Below are 24,621 nucleotides of genomic sequence, written 5' to 3'. Positions count from 1 at the left end.
CAAACAATAAAAAATAAGGGATCGTAACCTGACCAGGTCCTTGCAATCTGTGAGGTCAACCAAGGGTTGCCTCACCGGAAAAAAAAAAAAAAAAAGACAAATAGTAAAGTGGGACAACCCTTTAAAACTCTATGACAGAGGGTCCTGTCCTTCATCAGCGCCTCATATGGACCCACGAAGACGAACGCTCCAGTGGAAACACAGTCCGAGGACAAGAGCGAGCCCTTCGCAGAGGAAAGGTGAATGGTCGGCAAACCCGAACGCTAAACCTCACTAGTATTCAAGGAAATGCAATTTGCATAACGGAACCTTGAAACCAATCACTTTTTTTCCTTAGTAAATGCACCGAACGCCCAGGGAACAGCCTGACTTGGAGGTGCAGGTCCCTGCCGCCTGTCTTTGCCCAGTTCTGGGACGACTGTCCTCTGTGGCCCCCGCCCCCACGCCCCCAACTGTCACCCCCTGTCCCCGCGGAGGACGCAGCCCGACTGCAAGGGCCCGGGCTAAGGGGCCAGAGCAGACACCACGGTGGCCCGAAGCGGCGGATGCAGCGCGGGAGGAGCTGCGGGCAGGGGGCGCACAGCGCGCAGCTCGGGGCGCCCCAGTCCGCAGCGCCAGGCTGCTTCCTGCGGCCGGGCCCCAAGACCTCCGGGGGTCCACGGTCAACCCCTCTTTCCACCGAGCTGCTTCCGCCCGGCTCGGCGCCTGGCGAGGGCCAGGGCGGGTCCACGTGGCCAGCAGCGGAGCGAATCAGCCAACACCGTCGGAGGCGTCGGGGAATCTGGGCCGCGGCCCTTCCCGTCGGAGGACTGATCAAAGACGTGATTACAGCTCCGCGTCCAGGCGCACTTATTAAAATGTTATTTTTAGTAGTGGAAAATTGTAAACAACTTGCAAGTTGCACAGGAAGGAATCTGTTTACTTCCCTAGGAAGATATGCAGAGGTCATGGCACTTACTTAGGGCAGAGTGATGTCGTGAAGCTGCTGCTAAGTGACACACGCCCTAAACGGGCAGAAAACGGCGTTTTCGCGCATGGGGGAGAAGCCCTGAGAGTCTTACCCCAAGCCTGTCCACCTTTTATTTTCGAATAATACTACACTTATAGATGGAATGAAGGAAAAGTCCAGAGAATTCTCATAGACCTTCACCCAGGCTCACCAACTGTTAACACTTTGCTACACACACACACACACACACACACACACACACACACACACACTGCCTCTTATGACTATAAAACAATATATATTTTTATATTATATACATTAATATGTATGCATAATAGGTATGTTATATAATTTATATGTAATATATAATTTTATATAACATGATTAATGTGTAATATGTGCAATATTATTTATATTTTATATGTGTGACATTTGTATAACGTATTTATTACAGATGTAATATTACACACATTTTATAAAACTTTATATCATTCTTTCTGAACTATTTGATAGTAAGAGGCAGAAATCACCCCTTTCCCATACATTTTGACCTTCAGATGTAATTATTTTTTCTTTTGCTATCCTACTTCCAAATTTCCTACCTTTGTAATTAGATAAAAATAACAACTTACGTTATCTTAAGTCATAAATCACAACTGTTTACCTCTCAGATTTTTAAAGTAATTTTTAAATTAACGGGCTAAACAGTAAGTTGATACAAGTCTTTGGAAATCAACTTAGAAATACCTATTCAAGCTTTAAAATGAACATTTCTTTTGAACTAATGATCCTACTCCTGGGATTCTATTCTAAGAAAATCTTCTAACATTTTTAAAGGGCATTATGTACAGAATTTAATTACAGTGTTCTTTTTAAGAGAAAAAAATGTAAATAAACGAAATGTCCAACAACAGAGAAGTCATCGTGAAAACTAGTTTATTCATTTAAAAAGATGCAGTCATTAAAATGGTACATACAGAACTTATTACCGCTGGTAAACAAATGGCGATGTCACGAACTGGTATTTGGGGGAGTGTATGGGAGGTCACCCCGAAAAGGCTCCTGGGAAAGACAGGGGAGCCATCTTTCTGGTCTGTAGGCCACGCTCACCTCTCCTGTCGGGAAGAGAGAGACCAGAGAGCCCTCGAATGCCAAAGGACACTTGCCAGGGGACCTGTGTCTCAGGGACAGTGAGCGCAGAGGGAACCCCAGGGAACAGAAAGATTTTACTTTTGCACCATTCTGTGCCCAAGGTCATTCCACGTCCAAGGTCATTCCATGTCCTCTCCTCCTAAGCCCACCTGCAGTCACACCTGTTCGCAATACAACATTCTGGAAGCCACCACACCGCCTGGAAATGACCCTGGAAATGACCCCATCTCCCCCTCTCCCGCCCCAGCCAAGCCTCGGAGGTAAAAGTGTAAGTGGAAACTGAAGGGCCATCGGGCCTGGGCGGGGGCGCCGAGCGGTGGAGGGGTGAGTTCACTGTGACCTGAGCCATCGGCAGCCACTGACTGTGAAGGCCCACCTCCAAGAAGGTCAGTTTTTAGAAACAAATGGTCACTGACCTGGGAGAAATACTCATTTTTAAGATGTGTGAACGGTCCTGGTTTCGATCTCATTTCGCTCTAGACTGTGCAGCTCTCGAGGACTGCTCCCGTGCTTCCAAAGGCCACTGCGACAGCCCGACTTAGTGCGCGCGGGGGCGACCGTCTCCCCAAGTCCAGGCCTCCAGTCTGCTCAGTGGAAGTTCAGCTCTGCATGGGCGTGGCCAGACAGGGCGACGACTCTGGAAAGCAGGACGCCATTCTCGGCCAAGCTTCACGCCGGGGTTCGGGGTCCACGCGGAGATGCGGGCTCTGTCTCCCGGGCAGACCGCGGGCTGGGCCGAGGTCCCTGACGAGCAGAATCGGACTTGGTGACCCGGCTCTGGGGGAGGCCAGTGCCAGACAGGAAGGATCTGGTCATTCTTTAATATAATTTGTTCAGTCTTGCAAAAAAAAAAAAAAAAAAATCACTCCTGAGATGACCACAACCATGAGTGCCGCTGGAACAGAAAAGAAAATTGTTAAAAATGAGCCGTTCTCGCTGCCAGGCCCTCCGTCTCGGCGCGCAAGGTCCTCGGGGACGGCTTGTAAGCTCAGGTGGGAAAGACTTAGAAACTGCGAGAGTCCCAGGGATTTGCAAGAGAGCCCTAACATCTGTGTCACGACGTCGGTGAAGCAGCCAAAAAGGCCAACAGAGGCTCCATGCGCAGGCATAGACCTCCAGGCGGGAGTTTAAGATTCTAACCAGTTTCGCGTCTACCCAATGAGGTCTGCGGATTTCACAGGTCCGAGTTGTGTGGGGGCTACAAAGATGACCACCGTGGGGGCAGGAGCAGCTGTCCCTTGATGGAGGACAGCAGACAGTATCCCCAGGTGGGGTCAGGGCCGGATTAGGAGGCCAGCGAGCTGAGGGTCAAGGCTCAGAGTAAGCAAGAGTTTCAGACCTCGGTCTGCAGACAGAGCGACACACGGACCTAGAAAACAAGCTCAGGGCCCAGACAAAGCGAGGGCATGGGCAACTCGGTGCTACGTCCCCTGCTTGGGGAGATGCAATCCTGGCGGTCAGCGTGACCCAGCCCCCCCTGTCTGGGACGACAGGAACCAGTGCTCTCGTACTCCGGGATATGAAGCCTTCCAGCCGTTGTGGCAGAGAGAATCTGCTGCTCCCGTCTTCTGCTTAGGACAGATCGAGGACAGCGGGCTAAACGGGCCCCCAAGGGGGCACTTGCAGAGAGGGCCCCTGTCTCGGCCATGTCCCCAGGAGGAAGACGCGCAGCCCTGCTGTCTGCTGCCCACTGAAGCAGCTGCTCGAAGTTGAGTTTTCCCAAGAAAACTCAGGACAGAAAACGTTCGATCTGGGCTCACGGGACACGTATGGCGGGCACCTCGGGTCCCGCCAAAGGCCGTCTTCCTGGCGAGATGTGCTCGTAAGCTGGTGGTGATTAAGTGCGCTGCTTTCTGTCAGCGGATTTCAGCGCTGCAGCAGGTGGCTGTCAGAAGATTAGAACGCCCTCCGTTTTTCAGAAAGGCTTCGAGGCAATGCGTGTGTGGATGCCCCCGTCACGGGCATGCAAGGTGTTCTGCTGTCCGAGCATTGTTTTAGGAAAATCTGGTTTGCGCAGTCCTTTCCTGGAATTGCAAGACTGGGTGTTTCTCAGAGGGAAGTCATAAGCCAGTTTTCAAAAGGCACGTCCTGAAGGAAGCCGTGAGCAGACCCAGATAAGGGGGCCGTCTTTGGGACGGTGCGTGCATGGGGCTTCGCTGTGGCAGCACAGAGGGTCCCCAGGAGTCTGACCCCAGCCCCCTCCCCTGCTCCCGGCTACCTCTCATTCCTCCGTATTCGTTCTTCCTTCTACCGAGGAACCCACCCTAAGCGTCTTCACCTGCCGAACTCCTACCCACTCTTCAAAATCTCTCTTCCCTCAAGTGGATCCTGACTCCACCACTCCGTTCCTACACCCTGTGTGACCGCCGCGTAAGCGCTTCTCAGATCCGATTAAAATTCTGTTTTTAGGGAAGGAAGAGACAATGTACCAACATGGGAAACTGTCACTAGCTGTTAAGTGAAAACAAATTTTGACAATCAGGAGCCATAGAAGGACAAGTCCTGAATTACCATTTTTCCCTTTTATGAATTTAGATGCCCCCTTTAAAAAAAATTAATTAACTTTTACATTTCATAATAATTTTAGATTTACAGAAAAGTCGCAGATAGCGCGGGGGGTTCTCGCGTCCCCATTCCCCCGCGGTCATGGCCTAAAATGACACAGTACGTTCGCAACGCCAGGAAGCTACCCTTGCTAAGGAACTGCCAACGCAACTCCAAACTTTCCTCGAATTTCACCAGGTTTTCCACTAACGTCCCTTGGCTGTCCTAGGGTGTGATCCGGGATAGCGCACCACGTTTACTATCTTCCCATTTTTAATTGACATAAAAATCCGTCGATGTTAAAGAGGGCTCCCATCGTACAGGTGGTGAGAGACAGAAACCAGTGTCCTGGGACGATCACAGGATTTGAGTCCAAATCTTGGGGAATCTGCTTTTATAAGAGACGGTCCGGTTTAGAGGAAGAAGATGAAAACTCTGAATCGGGCAGACTCGCCTGGGTAGCTGAGTAGCTGTAACGTCTCGATTAATTTATTTACTATCCCTGAGCCTTACTTAGTTTTCCATCTGTAAAATGAGAAGTTAAAATGTACCTCACAGGGTAACAGCGAAGTTTATAAATAATATGTGCGAGGTGTTCTGACCACGGTAAGTGCTCAGTAAATGGTAACTGCCATTATCATAGCATCATTATGGGGAAGTCCTGTGACCGGCCCTCGGGAACGAGATGTCTAGTCATCGGCTGTACAAGATGTAATTGCCCCTTATTAAAAAAAAAGGTCGTTGATTTTTATTCTACCAGCTCACCGTGGGGTTCCAGGTCAGATATGCCTGGGAAGTTTTTAGGGGGACGTTTATCTCTAAATCTGCCATGACTCACATATCGACTGCTGGCTTCTGTTTGAGATGAGGCTTCGCACCAACAGGTGTTGACCCTACCTGCAGGCACGTTCCCCAAAAACAAGCATCTCGTAAGTTACACATGCGTATCTTTTACTTCTGAAAGGACCGTTGATGCTTTTTAAGTACTTTCTGACAAGGTCCGTTTGGGGTTTTGATTGTTCATTTGTTTCTGTTTTATTTTTGTGGGGTTTTGGTTTATTTGGGGGGGACGGGTAACAGAAAACAAGTGCCCCCCTTCGTGGAAGGTGGCCGCGGCCTCGATTCCCAGGGCGTGTGGATGTGCGTGCCGGGCATGTGCCCCTTCTTCTTCTGAGGGAATACAGAGGCTTTTGTGTCACTTTCTGAAATAGAGCTCGAAAGTAGGTCAAGAGCCGTAAAATAGGTCAATTGCCATAAATGTAAGCTGAAGAAGGAAACGGGGTTCAGCGCTAGAGAGGCCTCGTGAGTCGCGCTCCGGCGGCCGCTCCGCGTGGGGCCCAGGTACTGCGCTGCTGCTGGGGGCACGGCTCCCGCGGGGCCGCCCCAGGACGGCGAGCGGGGCTGCCGGGCTTCAGGACCGAGTGGGCAGAGGTAATGACAGGAAGCCCGGCGCAGGTTTGGGGAAAACGTCCTTCCCGGGGATGAGTAGGCAGGGTTCTCTCTCCCCTCCAGAGGGGGGTTTGAATGGCGAAACCACACTTGCGGGGAATGCCTCTGGTATTCCCATGCGATGCACTTGGACGTGGACGGCAGCCCCCCCCCCGACCCCCGCCCCCGTGCTGCTGGAAGTGTGCCTCAGAGGACCCGGTGTGGGACGGCGCGCTCCTTCCTGACGGGCTCCCTCTGCGATGGCACGGTGCGTCCCCACCCCCGCGGGCCGTTTTTCCTGTGGCACCCGAGACTGTCTACATCCTGCCCCCAAGAGAGACAGACGGCGTTTTCCTGACGGCGCAGAATTTCATTTCCCAGGACCAGAGTTTTATAAGGCTTTTTGGCACTCCACCAGCTGGAGGGGGCTTGCCAAGAGATTATGATTTTTTTTTTTTTAAATCCGTCCAATTTGACTTTGTGACCAAGCTTATTTTTTTTTTCCATGTGACTTTCTGAGTTATTACCGACACACATTTCTGGTTTCAAATTATTCTGACTCATGCTCTCATTTATTTTTTCCATTGTTGGCAATATCTGCGAGTAACCACAATCTTTATCCATTGTTTGATAACCAGAACGAAATGCAGTTTGGGGTTATTTGGAGCTTTAAACATGTTTTATTCTGTTTCTATTAAATTTAAAAATAATACCAGACGTAACAGCCTGAGTTAAAAACTAAAGATTTTAGAAAATAAAACATGTCCTACTACAGATTGCTAGCTCTTTGGGAATCAGTTCTAACTTGATTTGCCACGGTAATGGCCCTTAACTGGAACAATCGTGGAGGTTATTGGGAGAATGATTTGGGAAAGACGTGAAAGACAGCCTAGTGATCTCCTCGGACCTCAGCAATAAACCACGCACATGGGATCGGCACGACCGTGGGGTCTGGTGCCTGGGTTGCAAAGCTGTGTAGAGAGGAAGAGTCTTCAAGACCCAAGCAGAGACACGGTCACACGCAGGTTCATTTAGCCGCTCCACCGGAACCCAAGGTGGCTTCTTTCTCAGGCTGCGGGTGAGCTGTGGGCCCACCGCTCACAGCGGCGGGCAAGTCGAGGGCGGCGGCCTCTGAGCAGCTGCCTGCCCGGAAGGGTAGACGGACTCGCACAATGATAATCGTACTACAAAGCCGTGAGCCTGACGCCCGCTGTGGATACACAGAAACCACGGAAATAATGATAATAATAAAAAGTCTCTATTTTGCCTGGAGATGTAGAAAAGCCTGTACAGGGGACACGTTGGCACTCTGGGCCCGCTGGTGGGAAGGAGAAGGGCGCTCGGACGCGGACACCATGAGGCGCTGCCCGCTCTCCAGCGTGGGGGGGTCCCCGAGGCTGCGGGGCGGGGCTGTGTCTCAGCGGGCGGGGGAGGGGCGAGGCTGGCGCTGCCGCTCCTGGTCAAACCCCGCTCAGCCTCGTCTGTCCCCTGAAGGAGATGTGAGTGCGATCTTACTGGAGTCTCGTCGGATAGTCATTTAAAAGTGTCCTGGCAGGAGCAGCAGCTGGGCCGACAGCAGCAAGCCCCAGGAGCCTGTGGCTGTCACCGAAGGGAGCGCCGTGGTCCCCCAGCCTGGGGCAGCGCCGGAGCGGACAGGCCCGCGGTGGGCGGTTCCGAGGTGGAGCGGACGGCAGGATTCGATGACTGGTCGCGGGCGAGAGAGAAGAGGGAGTCAGATAGGACTCCAGGTTTGGGCAAGAATCAGCAGGGAGGAAGTGGAATGGCGGCTCCTTGGGTCCTGACAGACCAGCCCCCGGGCCCAGCTGTACCGCCTTCGAGCGTGGCGGTCGTGGGCGAGGCGCTTTGCAGCGCCCGGTCCCTCCTCTGGAAGAGGAGCTAACAGGCCGGGGTGAGGGCGATGAGCTCCCGGAGGCCCGAGGCCGGCGGTCAGGGCTGTTCCGTAGCCTCTGCACCCCAAGTCTCGGGGACCACGGCACGGGGCTGTCGTCTGTGTCCCTGATGTCCAGCACAGGGCGCAACAGGAGCTCTGGGCCTTTTGGTCAACTTCTTTAGTTTTCGGCCCAGACGAGGACAAAGAAAGCTGAAAAATCATTGGCGTGTATTGCTGAAGAATGCGAGGGGTCAAGGGATGCCGGCAGCGTCTGTGCCCAAGGAGGCAGCGTTTGTGGCCCCGCTGCGGGGTGTCCGTCCGTGCAAGGAAACAGGACAGCTGCTCCGGGGAGCGGGGGGACGGGGGGCGGGGTGCTGATGAAAACTGTCGAATGCTCAGCAACTGCTGAAAAATTCAAGCCATATCAGATCCCGGACCGGAGCTTAGTGCAGGAAGAAGGACAATGGGCCCCGGGCCCCAGAAATTTATCGAGGGCTCAGTAGGAGAAAGCGGCCCGGCATGAACGTGCCCGCCGGGTGCGGCGCCGAAGGGCCCGAAGCAGCGTGGACGCCAGACGCCGGGAAGTGGGTCGAGGTAACGACGGGGCAGGAAAAAGGGCCGCGTGGGCCGCGAGCAAGGCCAGGGCGTGCCGGGACGGCGGCCACACGCACCCCGTCGGATCAGCCTGCCCCCCCAGAACCACCCAGACTCGCTTCTTCACCCCCGGCCCTCTGGAGAGGGGTTAAGTCTGAGGGGCAGAGGGACCCGCCACCAATAAACCAGCCCTCTGCTTCCCGTGGCCTCAGGCAGACCTTTCTGGAGCCTGCTGGCCACGTTTGGCCTCCGCAGTTTAAGGGAAATCAAGAAACTGGAGAGGATCCAAGGGCCGAGCAGAAGCCATGATTAAAGAACGAGAATAGGGCCCAAGAGGCAAGTTAGAGAAATTGGGGTTGATTTGCCTAAAACAGTAAAGAGAAACGGGAACCGTGCTCAACTACACGACGAGGGGCCAGTGTCCAGGTATTTCCCAGTTTTGAGAGCACAGAATAAGAGACAAATGACCTAATTTGCCTCAAGAAAGACGAGGCGAAGAAGGGGTTTCATAAATGTCTTGGAACAGCCTTCCCTCGCGTTACCGGAAGCCGGGGCTAGCCTCTCTGCCCGGGGGACCTGCCGGACACTCGGTACGGAGGCCCTGGCTGGGGTCCAGCGTCTCCCGTCCCAGCTCGCCTGGCTTCTGCGCGCTCGCCTGCGTCCTCTCAGGGCCGGGGAGGCCAGCCCGCCGGCGGGAGCATCCTCGCTTCCTCTGCTGGGCCTCTCCACTCGACAGCAGGCACCACCTTCAGTCGCATTTCCTCTCTGATGCGTTCGAGACACAGTCATCAGCGAACGCCTCCGGAAGTGGCAGTTTAGATCAGACCGTGCAGTGACAGTCCTCGGAGAACCTCGTGACACTCCAGCCCCCCAGCGAGCTGGCTTGGGGGGTCCTGGTTGTCAAATTGACTTGACTGTGTGCAGTAACGGAAGAGTCAGAACCAGGAGGGGTCGCCCCGCCTCTGGGCGGGGGGAGGTCCCTTTGGGAGCAGGTTCTGAGGAGGGGAAGCCGCGGATTCTAGAAGTGACATCTATGCAAAGAAAAATGGGCTTCACGTTACTGCAGGCCGCGAGGGTCGTGAGTTTCAATGTCCCCAAGAGATGGGACTGAAACGATTTCCAAGAATCTTAATCATGGGCGACTGTGTTTGTTGATTTTGCAGCAAGCCGGGGGAACTGTGCTCGGACAGATAAAAGCTGTTCTGTGGGCCTGTGTCTGACGCTCCATCCGCAGGTCAAGCTGCAAGGCGGCCGACCCTGTCCTCACGGCAGGAATCGGGCCGTCTGCCCGCAGGACCCTGGCTTGGAACGATCTGCCTCCGTTTCTCATCTGCTTGTACTCAAAGCGGATTGAGCAGACGGGGGCTTGGGTAAGACATGAGTGCCCTGTTCATTACGAGTGCCACCAAAATAGCACACAGGAAACGGGACCGCAGAGGTCAGTTTTTCTGGAAAGGAAGGGACAACGAGCCATCTATCTGAAATTTTAACGAGCAGATCCTGGCCTCTGACCCCGCACCACTACCTAACAATCCAGTATTGAAGGCCGCGTCGGCTCCCACTTCCTGTGACCCGGGAGGCAGAGTGCCCGTGCACAGAGGGACCGTCGGCCTGGCTGGCTGTTACTGACGAGCGTGAAGGCTTTCTGGATAGAGTGTCGCCCAGGCTCCTCGCCTCACAGAGGTGGTGAATTAGAAGCTTGAGAAACCGAGGCTGGTGGCCAGGATTTTCTATCCGGCCCCCCCACCCCCACCCCCGCATTGGTGTTTTGTTTCATTCGGTCAAAAACAAATCAGGAACAGTCCTGGGGCACATTTAGCCCTTTGGAGAGGGCTTTGTAACTTCCAGGTTAAGGGGAAAAAAAAAAAGGACTTCTACAGTCAAGAGTAACAGCTGAATATTCAAGGACAAAAAGATTAGAGAGGAAGTGTCTAAAGCCCCCAACCCAGCGTCCGGCACGTTTCAAATCCATTATAAATAAACAATTTAACCAGTCAGAATGATTCAAAAGGCCAAGAAAGAGAAATGCATCCTAAAGCAAGTCTGCCCCTCTGGACCTCAAAGGGAACAATTTTTACTTCTTTGCATAGCGTTTTTGAAAGCTCTCTGGAACGGAAAGTACCAGAACCGCTTGACTACTTGGTAAAACTACCCTTCCCAGACCTTCCTAGCAAGAATCATCTCTGCAAGTGGCAGGGGACATGAATTCTTCAGGAGAGTCAGGAATCTGGTGGGCGGGAAGGCATCGCATTAGGTCATTTAACACTCACTCCCACCTGGGAGGCTTGCATCTTAAATGCAGTTGATAGAGGCTGACCCTAGAGCTCGCAGGTCAGGCTTAAAGATGCGGGCTGGGCTGTGTCTGCAAACAGATGTGGGGTGGGTGCTGACTCACTGCTTAGCTGTATGACCACGGGAAGCTAGTTAGCCTCTGTGAGCTGCAGCTTCCTCATCCCAATGTTCGGGATTTTAAAATGCAACAGCCCGTGGGAAGAATTTCAGCCCAACACTCGGATTCTGTGAAGTATGTAATAACGAATGCAGTAGTCGATAAACAATCGAATGACTATCGAGCTGAAGTAACCGGCTCACGCTATTCACGGCTTATCGGTTCGTCCCACCAGGCGAAAGGCTGTGAGGGCCAGAAGCATTTCTCATCAGTTTTCTTTCCCAAGTCCCCAGTGCCTGTTGCTAACTGCTGACTGAGCGGATGAATGAACAAAGGAAGGACTGGGCAGAGCAGGGAAGTGAGGGGCTGGGCTCCACCGGGCTGGGACCCAGGCGGTACTTCCGGATGGAGCGTCAAGATGTCCTGGGAAGGGGACCCGTGGGGCCTGTGCCTCTCTCTGGCTTTTGGTTTCTTTAAAAAGGCCTGCACTTTCTTCCAAGGGTGGACCCAGAACACTGCACGAATCTGGGGGTGGGCGGGTGGGAGAGAGTGAGGAATGCTCTGTTCCGGGAGGACGTGTTGCAAAGGCCAACCCACCTGTCGGAGTGGGGCGCAGGTGGGGACTGGTGGGAGCTCACGGGATGGATTTCCCCAGGTGATTCTCTTCCCTGGCTCCTGGGACTTTGAGAACCAGTCAGGCTCTGCCTCTCTCAGAAGATTCTGAGTTAAAGGATCTGGGTGGGGGTGGCATCATCTCATTAACCCTTGAGGGTCTGAATAATCGCCAAGGTCGGGAATGGCCATGGCCCCCCACAAGGTGGGTGGCAACCATCCTTCCTACCTCCAATTCCTTTCTTTAGCCTGCAGCCCGCTTCCCTGCTGCTCCGGCTGGACCCCGGAGGCAAGCAAGTCCTGTCCCCAAACCTGACCCTAGGCAAGGCCGTCAGGCGGGAGAGGCGTTGGCCACCAAGAACTAGGATGCGAAGGCCAGGCCCTCGGTCCAATTCACTGGTGTTTCCGCAAGGAGCGGCTCCCATCCCCAAGGCGCGGGAGTGTGCCGGGAATCTGTATTTTTAAGAGAGAAACCCACTTCTCATGATCAGGAACGTTTGGAAAACAACGCCGAACACCCTTTCCTGGGTCCACGGGGTGGAAAAGAAACGTGAGTCAATGTATCCACGTAAAACCTAAAGCAATCCATCAAAAGCTTAACGCCCAGACGCCCCGTGCCTGCGAGCCCAGATTTTTTTCTCGGGCAGCAGACGCCCGTTTGGGGGGTTAGGGGACGCGCCGCCGGGCTGGGGACCGCCTTTCAGACCTGCCACCCGCGGACCCGGCAAGCCGGAGCGAGCCGCCGAGTCATCCTTTCCAGCCTCACACTGGAAAGCTGGACCGCGCCGCCGCGTGTGCTCTTGGCAGCCGGGCGCCCCGGGCCCTGCGGCCACATCATCCCGGGGCGGGGATACGCGCGCTCCGGGCGCCCGCGCCGCCACCCAGCCACGTCTGTGCCGCCGGGGCGCGCGTCCCGGGAGGCGCCCTGCCCCGAGCCTCCCTGGGGGTGGGCGTGCGCGGGCTCTGGGCGGGACCCTGGCGGGGACCCCGAGCGGTCTCTAGGACCCGCGGGACGCCGCCGGCGGGCGGGGTGCGGGGAGACCATAATTTGTTCCGTGGTAATGAGACGGTGACTGTTGGCCGTGGATCCATTTCACAGGCCTGCCCTCTCCAACGACCTTCCCCGTCCGGGGCCAGCCCGGACAGCTTGCTCACTGCCTGCAACGGTCAAGGCCGCCTCGTGCCAGAACTGCGCGCGCGCACACACGCGGGGAAAACTTTTTTGAAAAAAATGAAAGCCTAGACCAGCTGGTCGGCGGCGCGGGCGCTGCGCGAGGGCTTCGGAGCCGACTCCCCGCGGCAGGAAAGCCCTCGGGTCGCGACGCCCGGCCCCCGCCCCGCGCCCGCGTGGGATGGTGCGCGCCCGCCGCGCGGCCCCGCGAGCTGCTGCACCGAAGGCCGGCCACCATGGCCCCGCGCCCGCCGCCCGCGCCCCCCGCGCGCGCCCTCCTGCTCGCCCTGGCCGGGGCCCTGCTGGCGCCCCGCGCCGCCCGAGGTAAGTCGCCCAGCCCAGGCGGCTCCCCGCCGGGTCCCCCGCCGTCCCCTCCCGCCCGCCGCCCGGCGTCGCCGGCTGGCTGGGGACGCGCGCGGCTCTGGGGAGAGACGCCGAGTCGCAGGGCTCCCCGCGAGGCGCGCACCGGGGCGCGTCCGCAGAGCCCCCGGGCTCCCGCGCCCCGCGCGGGGAGAGCCCCATCCCCGAGCCCCCAGGTGCCAGTTCCCGCGCGAAGTGGGGACGTTGGGCTCCGGGCCTGGAAGCCGCCGGCGCGGAGCCCGACGGTGCCGCCTCGGGGCGCATCCCGGTCGCCTCCCCTCTGGGGTGTCATTTGCCAGGCCGTCCCTCTCTGTCTTGACAGTTACACGTGTCGCCGGGGTGATGCGTGTGTGTGTGGGGGGGGCATCTTACCCCTGTCCCTTAGCGAGTCCCCCCTCCCCGGGGCCAACCCTCCCTGAAGTCCCCTTCCCATCCCTTCTCCCCCGCGGATGCGCGTGGAGGCCGCGCGAGGAGCACGCAGGTGGGCCGGCCCCTCGCGCAGGTGTGCGTTCCGCAGAGGTTTCCTTTCGTTTGTTTGTTTTAAGCGACTCTCGCCTACTTCTCTAGTTTTCTTTCCTCTTTCGTTAACTCGGGAGCGCTCCCCGGCAGCCAGTGGCGGCCAGACTGGGGCAGAATTCTTCCGCCTCCCGCCACGCTGTCAGGTTCTCGGCCCCAGATAATCGCTTAAATCAACCTCGTGCAAAGCGACAACCTCCTCGCGAAGTGAAAGTGCGGATAGTATAGCCGTTTTATGTATCTAGGTTTTCCCGAGTCGTATCGCCTTACAATTGGGTACCTGTGGCTCCTTTCTTTTTGCATAATGAGGACTCACCCAGCAGGTGCCTTTTTAAAAACCCGAAGCTTGCTCTGGTCGCCGCCGCCGTCTCTCTGCCGCTAGAGGCGCTGTCGGCCTGCCAATGAATGACCAGCCCAGACCTCCAACTCTCAATTTCCATGGTTCTGCAAAAACAGGAATCTCTCTCTCTCTCTCTTTTTTTTTTTTCTTTCAACAACCCACCTCAGTCATGAATTGTTACCGCTTTACGGTGCTTTTTATTTTGTAAATGCCACAGCTACCCTCCACCCCCACCACATCTACTGCAATGTGGCCAAAACCCAGCTCTCGTTAAAATCCCCACGGCAGAGAAGACCCATTTGGAAATGAATGATTAAACAGGAGGGTTGCACAAAGCCATGAAGAAGCAACGAGAAAGCCGGGGAAGAATACTGCTGACTGTTTAGCTGAAGAACTCCGTGACCTGTGAATCAAAATAACTGTACTCAGAAGTATTTTGAAAGACTTTTGTACAAATGGGTCCTTTCGAATGTTTCTTAAGAACTTTTTAAAAATCAAAACAAGTTCTAAGTGTGCCCGAGGTGATCTTTAACTTGGCACAAGCTCTACACACATAAACAGAAGTCCACTGAGTATGGACGATATTTTTTTTTTTGAAGGAAAATGTTTACTAAATCAAACTAATAATGGGAAAATGTTTGATAGAGGGGTAGGGGCTTTTATTATTTTATGGCTGCAGCTTCGATGGAGAGAGTTTTTCCTTGGGATATTGATGACTCGGAATAGAAGGCTAGTGACACCTAAACATTCCGCACGGGTTGCATGTTATATCCGAGGACTCGCTGCCTGTTTACCCTGGGTTCTCAGCGCCCAGTCTTAACTCAGTCACCGCCCCCAATCATAGCACCGAGGGTTGTTTGAAAAGCCACACATAGAATGAGACGTTTCTTTGTGTTGGCAAGAGAAAAGGAGAAGTTATTACTTGGCGAAGGCAGAGCACATCCTGGGGTTTGTCTCCCGGTGTGTTTGTTACACTGAGCCTCAGGACGATTGCCTGTTTGGTACTGCTCAGGGGCATGGCGCCCATAGCAGGTCCAGAATCCGACTCCGGACCCAAACCCTGTACTCCCGGATCCATTCCTTCCCGGGGATTGCCAGCCCAGTAATGACGTCGTGTCTTCTCCAGATGTGTCATGCGAACACCTGGAGAGTCAGCCCTGGGTCCCCCCCTTCCTCTCCGTAAGCCGCCGACCTCCGAAATGCGTTCCCCTCTAACCCACTTCCGTCCCTCTTAAAGTGTGCCTTCCCCGACCCAGGCCACCATTTTTTCCTTTTTAAATTTTTTTCTGTAGTTTTTTATTTCATCTTTGATCTCCTCTGCAGAAGCCCCTCCGGCTGGTCTGCCGCCTTTCCCTCCTGTCCCCACGCGACGTGTTCCTCCCAGCGCCACAGCCAAAGTCCTCCTGTCAGAGCATGAGTTGGATCGTGCACGCTTCCTGTTTAAAACTCTCCAGTGGCTTTCTGTGGCTCTCAGGAAAGACAATCCCAGCCTCTGGGAACCTAATCCCTGTTTTTCTCTCTGACCACCTTCCTTGCCATTTTCGCCTTGCTCACTCTTCCTTCCGACTTTCTGGCGTCGTGTTGCCGTAGTTTTTAAAAGCAATATTCACCGCTTGCACTGTGAAGGCTGCATCGTGAAGACACTGCAAACACTGTTCACAGTCGAGCGTCCCGTTTCATCTCTCTTGCAATTTTTTGTTTTTCCTTGAGTGAATAATTGCTTCCCCTGCTTCCCCACCTCCCCTCCCCCCAGCAAAAAAAAAATACTGTTTTGCTTTATTTCCTGTGTACTGGTCTCTACTTCTCAACTTTCTGGGAGAACTATTAAATTCCTTTCAACATTATCAAGCACCTCAAGTAATCTATCCGTTATTTATTTTTGCTTGGTGTTCTCTCTCCCGGAGCTCTTTTTCCTCCTGTTCCAACATAAACTGATCCCTCCTCGGGCGCGCAGTGTGGCTGTTGTCTCAGTGCTGTTCTCAGCACCAGGATGCTGGAAATCCCTCTTGGCAGCCTTCCTGTGTGGGATCACCTGTTTTCTGAGCGCCATAATTTTTCTTGTTTTTGTGGAGCATGTTTTCTAGTAACTTCCCAAGGAAGGGCATGTGGGAGGTAGATTTTTTTTTTTTTTTTTTTTTAGATAACTTGTTAGAATACTTTTCTTTCAACTGCAAATAACAGAAAACCCGACTGCAGCAATTTTTAAAAAGTTTTTGTTTGTTTCTTTGTTTGTTTTTACCTTTGTATAACACACAATTGTGGAGTACACAGTGAAGTATCTGGTGTCGCAGGTCAGTGATACTATTAGAGACACGAGCTCTAACTTCTCTTTGTCATCTGCCATACTTACGTGTTGACTTTTGCTTTTCTGGTTACTGCTTCACGATCTCATGATGGCCACTGTGACTCTTGGGATTATATCTGCATTCCAGGCAGTAATAGGGAAGGAGAAGCAAAATCAGAGCTGGCCAAACCTATCTTATCAGAAAAATAGGTGTATTTCCAGAAACCTTCAAAGCGGATTTTTTCTCTTGGCCGAACTGTGACACGGCACCACGGGCAGATGCATGGAAAGATAGAAAAGCAAATATTTTTAGTTCTTTCTAACAAAACCGAGTTCTATGAGCAGGAAAGGAAATTTGAATGTGTGTCCGCACACAAATATGTGTATCTCTCACCCTTGATGGCTAGTTTGTTTGGGTGTGATACTCCAAGGTGAAGTCCGATTTCCTCAGTATCTTATAAGACATTTCTTTGTTGTCTCTATTCCCTTTGCTTCTTGAGACCTTGATGGCACTCTGTGGATCCTTTAAATGGAGCTGTTTTTCTTTCTGGAAGATTTTGTTATCTTATCCCTAGTATTTCTACATTTCCTGAATACCTGCTTTGACTAAGTTCTTTTCAGTAATAGTGCTGGGAGCTCTGAAGGCCCTTTTTGTTTGCAAATTCATGCTGTAAAATTCTAGTATACTTTCTTGCATTATTTCTTCAATGCTTTCTTCCTCACTGTTTTTTTTTTATCATGCTTTGTTTTTCTGAAAATGCTGTTAGCTGGATGTCTCGGCCTCCTGAAAACATTCTTTGAGTTTCTTACATAGTTTTCACCTCTCTGTATTTTTGTTCTACTTTCCGGGAGAGTTTGTTCACTTTCCTTTCTCAGTGCTGCTATCCAAGTTATTCATTTCTGCTACCACATATTTAATTTCTAAGGGGTGTTTCTAGTTCTGTGAATGTTCCTTTTTTTGTTGTTTTTTTTTGTTTGTTTGTTTTTTGGTGTCGTGTTCATTTTTTTATTAATGGATGCAAATTTTCTATGAACTCTTGAGTGTATTTTTATTTTTTAAGCATTCTTTTGCTCACTTTATTCTCATTGTTAACTCTGAGATTCTTTCCCCATTCCCATTTGTAATGGTCTCACTTGCTTCGAGTGTCTGAATTTTGGCTCTGTTTCTCTTTCATAATGAGACACTAAAAAGCCCATCGACAGCTCCATGGGCTTCGAAACCACACACTTTGTCGTCAGAGCCTTCACACATCGCTGAATGTGGCTTCTTGCTCAGGCTGGCCCTTTTCCCCAGAGAACAATCCCATGGCTTCAGGCCGCGGAGGTTCGAGCCCTGCTACCGGGTCTGTGAGCTGGGCAAGGGGAGTGCGGTTCAAGTGGGTATCTCACCACCCTTGAGTGTCCTTTGCTTTTTTTTTTTTTAATTTAATTTTTAATTTAATTCTTTCATTTTCAATTTGACACCATACTGCCCCCCACCCCTCTACCCAAATCTCAGCTATGCCTGGGGTCCTCAGTACAGAATGTTTCTGCTTTCCCGTTTCCAGAAAACATGTCCCTTAGTCTATGGGGGGCGGGGGAAGTCACCTCGCTCTTGCTCTGCTGGCTTTAGCAGGGACCTCGGGCTCTGACTGTTCCTTGGAGGATCCGTCAGCTCAGCTGTGTGAGAGGCGCCCAAGGCCTCCCACTCCTAAGCCTTTCCGGGGTTCTGTCCATCCGTCTTACCTCCTCGATGGCTTCCCTCTGCTCCGGGCAACAGGGCTCCGGCTCTGTCTTCCCTGCTAGGGAGGTAACCACTGGCCTGACCTCTTCCACCTTGCAAAGCTTCGTTGCTTTCCCTTACCTGTCGTTTCCTCTCCCCTGCTCCGTTGGTTGCTCTTACACTTCCTGTAGGGTTTCAGGAGCGGATGCCTCAGCCTCCACCATGTATGCCCAGCAGGCGGTCCGTGGCTCGTGACCACACTCTACCTGGAGACACGTTTTCTTCCCTCTCTGTTTTAATTCCGTCCTTCTGGAAACGAAAATTATATCCATTTTAAAATGTTTTGAAACTTTCTTTTAAAAATCTATGAATATTCAAAGTCGACATATACCTAATTAGGTACATGTTGCAGCTGTGGAAACTGTAAAGTTTTTTTTTTTTTTTTTTTTATCTTAAGGAATGCAGCTACATCATCTGAAGAAGCTAGGCATGTTTTTTCCTGATGTCAATGACGCTGTAATGAACTCATTACAGTTGCAAAAGAATTTTTTTGTTTTCGTATCAGAGTGCGTTCCAGAGGCCTTTTTAAGCTAAACTGTTCCTGCAGTATCTATAATTTATAAAGACAGGTGTGAGAAACATTTTCAGATGTTTCTTCTGTACCAAATGGCCAGCCCTGTAACCCTCTGGCTGTGCGCCCGTGGGAGCCATATTAAACAGCCCTGTAGTATGCGCGATTCTTTAATCGTCGGCTCTCTGGGGTTAAGGAAGTGAAGTTGATATAATCTAGACAGGATGTTTTAGGAAATAGTTACTGTGCATTTTTAGTAGCTGTTTCTCTATGAGTGTTTTTTTTTTTTTAAAGTATTTTATTAAACCTAACGTTTTTATACCAGCACATAATTACTTTAAAAGGCATTTATTTATTGAGTGCTTTGGTGCCAGGAGCTGTTCTAAGATCTTCGCATGCACCCCTCACCCAACCCTCGTGGGAGAATCTTGCCGTCGGGCCTGTGTTACTGTCACTCCACGTGAGGCGACTGCAGTGTCCGATGGTATTTGCTAAGTGGCAGACGCAGGGCCGTCTCTACCTTGTCTCGTGGAAAACAGGGCCTCCCCGGCCGTGGTGAACACTGAGTACTCTCTGTGCTCTGTCTTTGGAGTAATTATAATGCTGACAGCTGTGCGATTGTAATTCAGCTTGATGAAACGGCGCGGTAAGGCGGTTCAAATAAACGTTATTCGCCAACTGCCACATACGCACTGAGTGACGTGCTTTCCGAGAGGCTGCCGTCGCGGCCTCGTGCGTCTGCTCGCTTTGGACTCCGCTTCCTTGTGCCGTATCTAATGCCCAAATGATAGACGGGATGGAGAAGCTGAATAGCTCAGCACCGTATTGGCATTTCGTATCCTTTAAGCTTTTATGTCATCACAAAGCTGTATTGAGAGCTCAGCTTCTAGGCAAGTGCTTAAACAGGGCAGAGTCATCGGGCTGCCTCTGGACCTTCCATCTGTACACCTGCCCCCGGAAGGCTTCCCTCTCCGGTCAGCTTACACCGTCCGTGAGAGCTGGTGATGTACCGACGCGCCGGCCCCAGAAGGGCTCGGTGGGCACCGGCTGGCAATCTGACCAAATAGTCCTTGTTTTGTGCTTTGCTCTATTTGTAACTAAAGCCAGGATGGGACTTAAGCATTTCTCACGAGATCACATGAATCTGAGTATCATCCGAAAACTTTTTTGCTTATTTATTTATATTTTTTAAATCCTGAGTTATCTGGTAGTGCTCTTGGGAACCCGCTTTAGGATTTAGAGTCTGTTATGTCTTCAGGTGCAACCGGTTAATGTGGTAGATGGGTCCTGACTCGAGGCAGACTAAGTACAGTTTCTGAACTAAAGTCATTTTTTTCCAGTCAATTTCGGTATCCTTGAGCTATATCATAAAAAGATGACGGAAGAAGGATTTTGGCCTCCATCATCTATTCTCCTGTAAAATGTGAAATATTTTTTCAGAACGACGCAGAATGAGTTGGTACGATCCCTCGTTCATTTGCTGAGCTTCCCCGCTCATCTCTTCTGTTACCCGTGTGTCGCATTGCATGAACAGAGTTTATGTCATTAAACCATCCTTGAATTCTTAGAATAAATCTCCGTGACTCGGATGCATTTTTAAGATACAGTGTCGGATTCCATTTACTAAGATTTTGTTGAAGATTTCAGCCCCTAAAAGGCAATGTACGGTTTTTAACCAACATTCGTCTCTGACTTTCCGTTCTCGAAATGTTTTTTTTTTAGTTTTTATTTCAAAGCTACGCTGTTAGCCTCATGAAGTGAGTCAGGGAGCCTTATATCTTTTTCTATTTCTAGGACGATTTAGGGGTGAGGTTATTTTTTTCTTAGCAGCTATAAGAACTTGTCTTGATACTATCCAGGCGTGGTGGTTCTTCGTTCACTGGAAATTTGGTCATTGATTCAATGTCCTTGACGATTTCAGTGCTATTTGTATCTTCTCTTTCTGAAACGATTTTGCGTCATTTTTACATCGTATATCTTTTTTATTTTTTGTTTCCTATTTGATTAATTTTTTCGTCTCTTTCTTCTACTTTCTTGGGGTTCGTACTGTTGTTCTGCTTCTTATTCCCGATCACCCCTTTCTTCTGTTGCATCCGCGAAAGGTGACGTTTTCCTTCCGATTTCCGCATTTGCTGTTGCACGCATTGTGCTGTTAGAGTCGTGTTGTCATCCAGGTCGAAATAATCTACAACTTCCATTGGGATCGTTCGATTATAAGTGATTTAGACACATGTTTGGACTGGTATGCATGCGAGTGTGTAGATGTGGGCTTTACTTTCCAAAGGCTCAAGCGAGGTTACTTGTTATTTATATCTGATTTTTTGCACTGGGTCAGAGAGAGTGATTTGTGTCCTATTGACTCCTATATATTTGAAGTTTTCTTTGTGAGCTAATGCATGATTAATTTTCATAAAAATTACACATGTGTTTCAAAACAATGCATATGTGCTAAGTGATCGGTGTGGCATTCTAGATATGTTAATTAGATTAAGCTTGTTAACTGATGTCAAATTTTATGACAAGTTATATTTTCTGTTCAATATTTCTAAGAGGTTTGAAGAATCACATATAATCTTGGATTTTCCTTTTTCCTTGTAATTCTGTCAATTTTTGCATTGTACGTTTTGAGGTTTGTTTCTTGGGTCCATACAACTGTGTACAGCTTCCGATTTGTCTAAGGCAAATATTACTATATCAGATTTCTTTTGGTTAATTTCTTTGGTATATTTTTTCCTACCTCTTTCAAATTTTCCATGTCTATTGTAAACAGAATAGATTTTTAAAACTTTGTAATTGCTACCTTTTAACCACCTAGTCTCATTCATTACTATTTATCGTGGCCTTTGATACTTTCAAACTCTTTCTCCACGTTTTTCTCTATTTACCATTGCTATTAGATAACTTTTCTTCCTTTCTGTCTCCTGTTATGTCGCTGAAGGATTATTTACACCTCGGTCTCTCCAGTTCTATTAATTCCAATATGATACACTTGTTTCCGTAGTTTTAGTAGTACTACTACATTTTTAACATTTGCGCCTCAGGTAACAAAGCATAAAGGTGGCTTCCTTCCAACAATACCACAGGCTGGGACTGCTTTAATGCCTTTCATCACTCCTTCCATTTATTTTTATTGTTTTCTAGCATTTTAGCCCTACCATCTCTCATGGGGTGGTAGTAGGCTTCGTTTTCATTTTTAATAGTCTTGGCTTATTTTGACTTCTCTCATATAACCAGTTCCGTTTTTCCATCATAACTCCTTGCAAACCACTTCTGCCTCCTGGATTTTGTTCGCTTCTCATCAAAGTAGTATTCCATTAAGGGTCTACGAGTAGCAAATTCTTCCTATTCGTTTGCCTGAAAAATGTTTCTTTGCTCTTTTTCATGAATGTCGGGTTAGCTATGCATAGAATTCGAGGCTGATGGTTATTGACCTTTAGCAGATATCACATATCGTATCCTGGCCTCTACTATTACTGTTGAGAAGGCTTGAATGATTGTTCCTTTGTGCTAAACCTGCCCTTTTCCTTGGATGTTCTTACGACTGTGTGTGTGTGTGTGTGTGTGTGTGTGTGCTGTTCTATAGTTTTATCACAATGCTTTTTTATATGGATTTATTTTTAATTTGTGTACATGCTTTTGCTGTGCTTCTTGAATCCAATCAATTATGAAAAATTCTTAGCTATTATTTCTTTAATTACTGTCTTATCTTTATTTTCTCTATTACTTTCTTTGGGACTTCTGTGATATGGACTTGGACTTTATCATTCAGTTATCCTGTTTTTAACTTCTCTGTCTCTTCGTTACTCCGCTTTATAATCTGAGTGATGTCACCAACTCTAAAGTCCGTTTCACGGTTCTCTCCTGATGAGTGTAAACTGCCGTTTGAACTGTCTGTGGGCTTGCGCTGCGTTTTCCAATGCCTTTCATTTTTCCTCTGTGAAAGCTTTATTTTTTTTCTCAGGCCTCCTCAATCTTTTACGCATCACATCTTGTCACGATCTTTCATTGTGGATTCTCTGTCTGCCACTGTGTCTTTAACACTTTGGGGCGTACGTGTGGTTAGCCCTTTGTCCTTGCGTTCTCAGGACGATGAGTCCGCCTGGTCGTGGATTCGCTCTTCCAGCGCCTTGCGGTTTCGGACGGCAAGTCCGTGTGCCGTGTGTCTCCTCCGCCACTGCCCTCTCCGTGAGTCCCGCGCACCTCGGATCACGGACGTTTCCGTGGAGCCGTTTGTTTACTTACGATAGGGGTTTAAAGGATTTCGCTCATGAGCCCAGTTTTCGTGTTCATTTTTCATTTGGGGGATTTTATTCCTTATGGTTATTGTACTTTTGGTCCCCATGTGCGTGTGGCAAAGGCGTGCAGTTTTATTTCTCTTGGTAGCCTCCCTAACACACAGGCTCTCTGAGTGGCCTGGCCGCTTTGCAGTTTCCCTGGGGCATTTCGGAGAGTTTTTCTAGCCCCTTGAACTTGGGAAGGGCAGCCCTGTCGGGACCTAGCTCTATGCAAGGCTCTCAGCTCCAATCCCTGTCTCATGAGTTTGAGATCATACCTCCTGTCATTAAAAATTACATCTTCTCGACCGAAGGCCTGGATCTGCTGGGCCTCTTGGATTTCCGTGGCATTGGCGGTGTTTGAATGCTCTAGCTATAAATTCCCTTTTTATTTATGGATCCTGGTAGTTTCCTTTCTTTCCAGTTTAGTTATGTATTACTGTTAAAGTGTCACATTTTATTTAGCATCTTTATGTGGTCGCGGTGGAAGCGTTCTCTGTCTGCATGGGTTCGGTCCGCCCTGCTTGTGGAACTGGATGGGCCCAGCATGGGTCCTGTGGTTCTCTTAGTCAGCAGATGGATCTGCCTGCTGTAATCAGATGGTGCCAGCAGCTGGGGACGCGGCGGTGAGGAAGACAGACGCGGACCCTCTCCTCTCCTGGCACGTGGAACCTAAAGACACGCAGGAGCTGAGTCGTGCCCTCCTGGCCCCCTGATTCTCGCCTTCCAGTGCTCCGTGCGCTGGGTCAAAGAAGCGAGTCAGCTGCTCCCCTGCTGGCCTGTGAGTCTCTGCCTTGGCAGCTGCAGGGGTGAGATGTGCTGATGATGAGGCCAAGCAGAGCTTTGCGGGGCGAAGCCGTCAGCTGTTCCCATCTGCCCCTGGCTGAGGCACAATGAGAACAGCTGGGAAACGCAGCCACATCCTCGCTCAGAAGCCGCGGCTCTGCCAGCCGGGGCGTCGGCGGAATTCCATGCACGCGAGCCTTCCGGGGGCGCACGTCGGAGTCGTTCCGCGCTTGACAGTTCTAATGCAGAGAGCAGATTGTACAGCAGGGCAAGCTGATGATGGAAACACTCATTTGCACCTCTTTGCAAATTTTGAAATGAATAGTATGATTACCCCATATAGATCATCGGCTCTGCTGATTGATTTATCTAGAAAAATCAGATCTCTGATCCATCACTAAAATTTGGGTTTAGCTGACTCGGGTCATTAAGTTTACATCCAGTTTCTTAGTAGAGAAGATCTGTTCTTTCAAGCATAATTTATTCATCTGCTAAGTGGTTCTCCTGAAACTTCCTCTCGGTTATCTATTTCAGCCTCTTTTCTTTTTCTCATCTCTGTTCACCCTGAAAAGGTGCATTTCAGCCTTGGTTCTTACTCAGTACAGGTGAGGGCCCGGGCGTTGGTTACAGAGACTCAGTAGGAAGGAATTTCAGAAGAGATGGCAGAAAGGACTGGATAAGGACACAGTTTGCAAAGCCGAGCCAAGCCAACCGTTTCGAAGCACTAAACAATCCCGAGAAGCTTCCATTTCTCTTATGGGCATAAACGGCATCAAAGAAGGAGGCATATTTATGTCCCCTGAGGTCACTTCCACGTGGATCCTGCGGGTGCAAGTGCCGTGTGTTTGCGCTCTGTCGTCAGGAAACCGCGAGGCTGCCGGGATCGCGGCCAGGATCCCCTGCTGGAGAGGAGAGGCCTGACTCTGAGCCCCGCCTTGGCCTCTTTACAGCTGTGTGGCCTGGGGAAGCAGCTGCGTGGCTCTGAACCTCAGTTTCCTATTTGTCAAGGAAGAATAGGAGGCAGCCGGCCTGACCGGGCGGGGGCGGGCGTTGAATGA

At 50.7% G+C, this 24,621-nt stretch overlaps 1 protein-coding gene across 3 annotated transcripts in view; it reads left to right on the top strand.

Moving 5' to 3' along the window:
- Positions 1-11,745: 11,745 nt before the first annotated feature.
- The window catches only part of ADAM12 (ADAM metallopeptidase domain 12), a 262,371-nt gene continuing 249,495 nt past the window's right edge, over positions 11,746-24,621 (top strand). The window contains exons 1-2 of one of the 3 annotated variants that reach the window (XM_036222356.1): positions 11,746-12,109; positions 12,659-13,054. In XM_036222356.1, the coding sequence (XP_036078249.1) occupies positions 12,043-12,109; positions 12,659-13,054 (463 nt within the window). In that variant the 5' untranslated portion in view covers positions 11,746-12,042. Of the gene's footprint in view, positions 12,110-12,413; positions 13,055-24,621 lie in introns of those variants that run through there. The other 2 variants (XM_016148241.2, XM_036222357.1) reach the window with 2 other exon arrangements.

This window comes from Rousettus aegyptiacus, unplaced genomic scaffold (genome assembly GCF_014176215.1).
Source record: "Rousettus aegyptiacus isolate mRouAeg1 unplaced genomic scaffold, mRouAeg1.p scaffold_m13_p_6, whole genome shotgun sequence".
Taxonomy (NCBI): domain Eukaryota; kingdom Metazoa; phylum Chordata; class Mammalia; order Chiroptera; family Pteropodidae; genus Rousettus; species Rousettus aegyptiacus.
The sequence above is the reverse complement of the archived record's forward strand: the minus strand, read 5'-3'. Positions and strand labels throughout refer to the sequence as shown.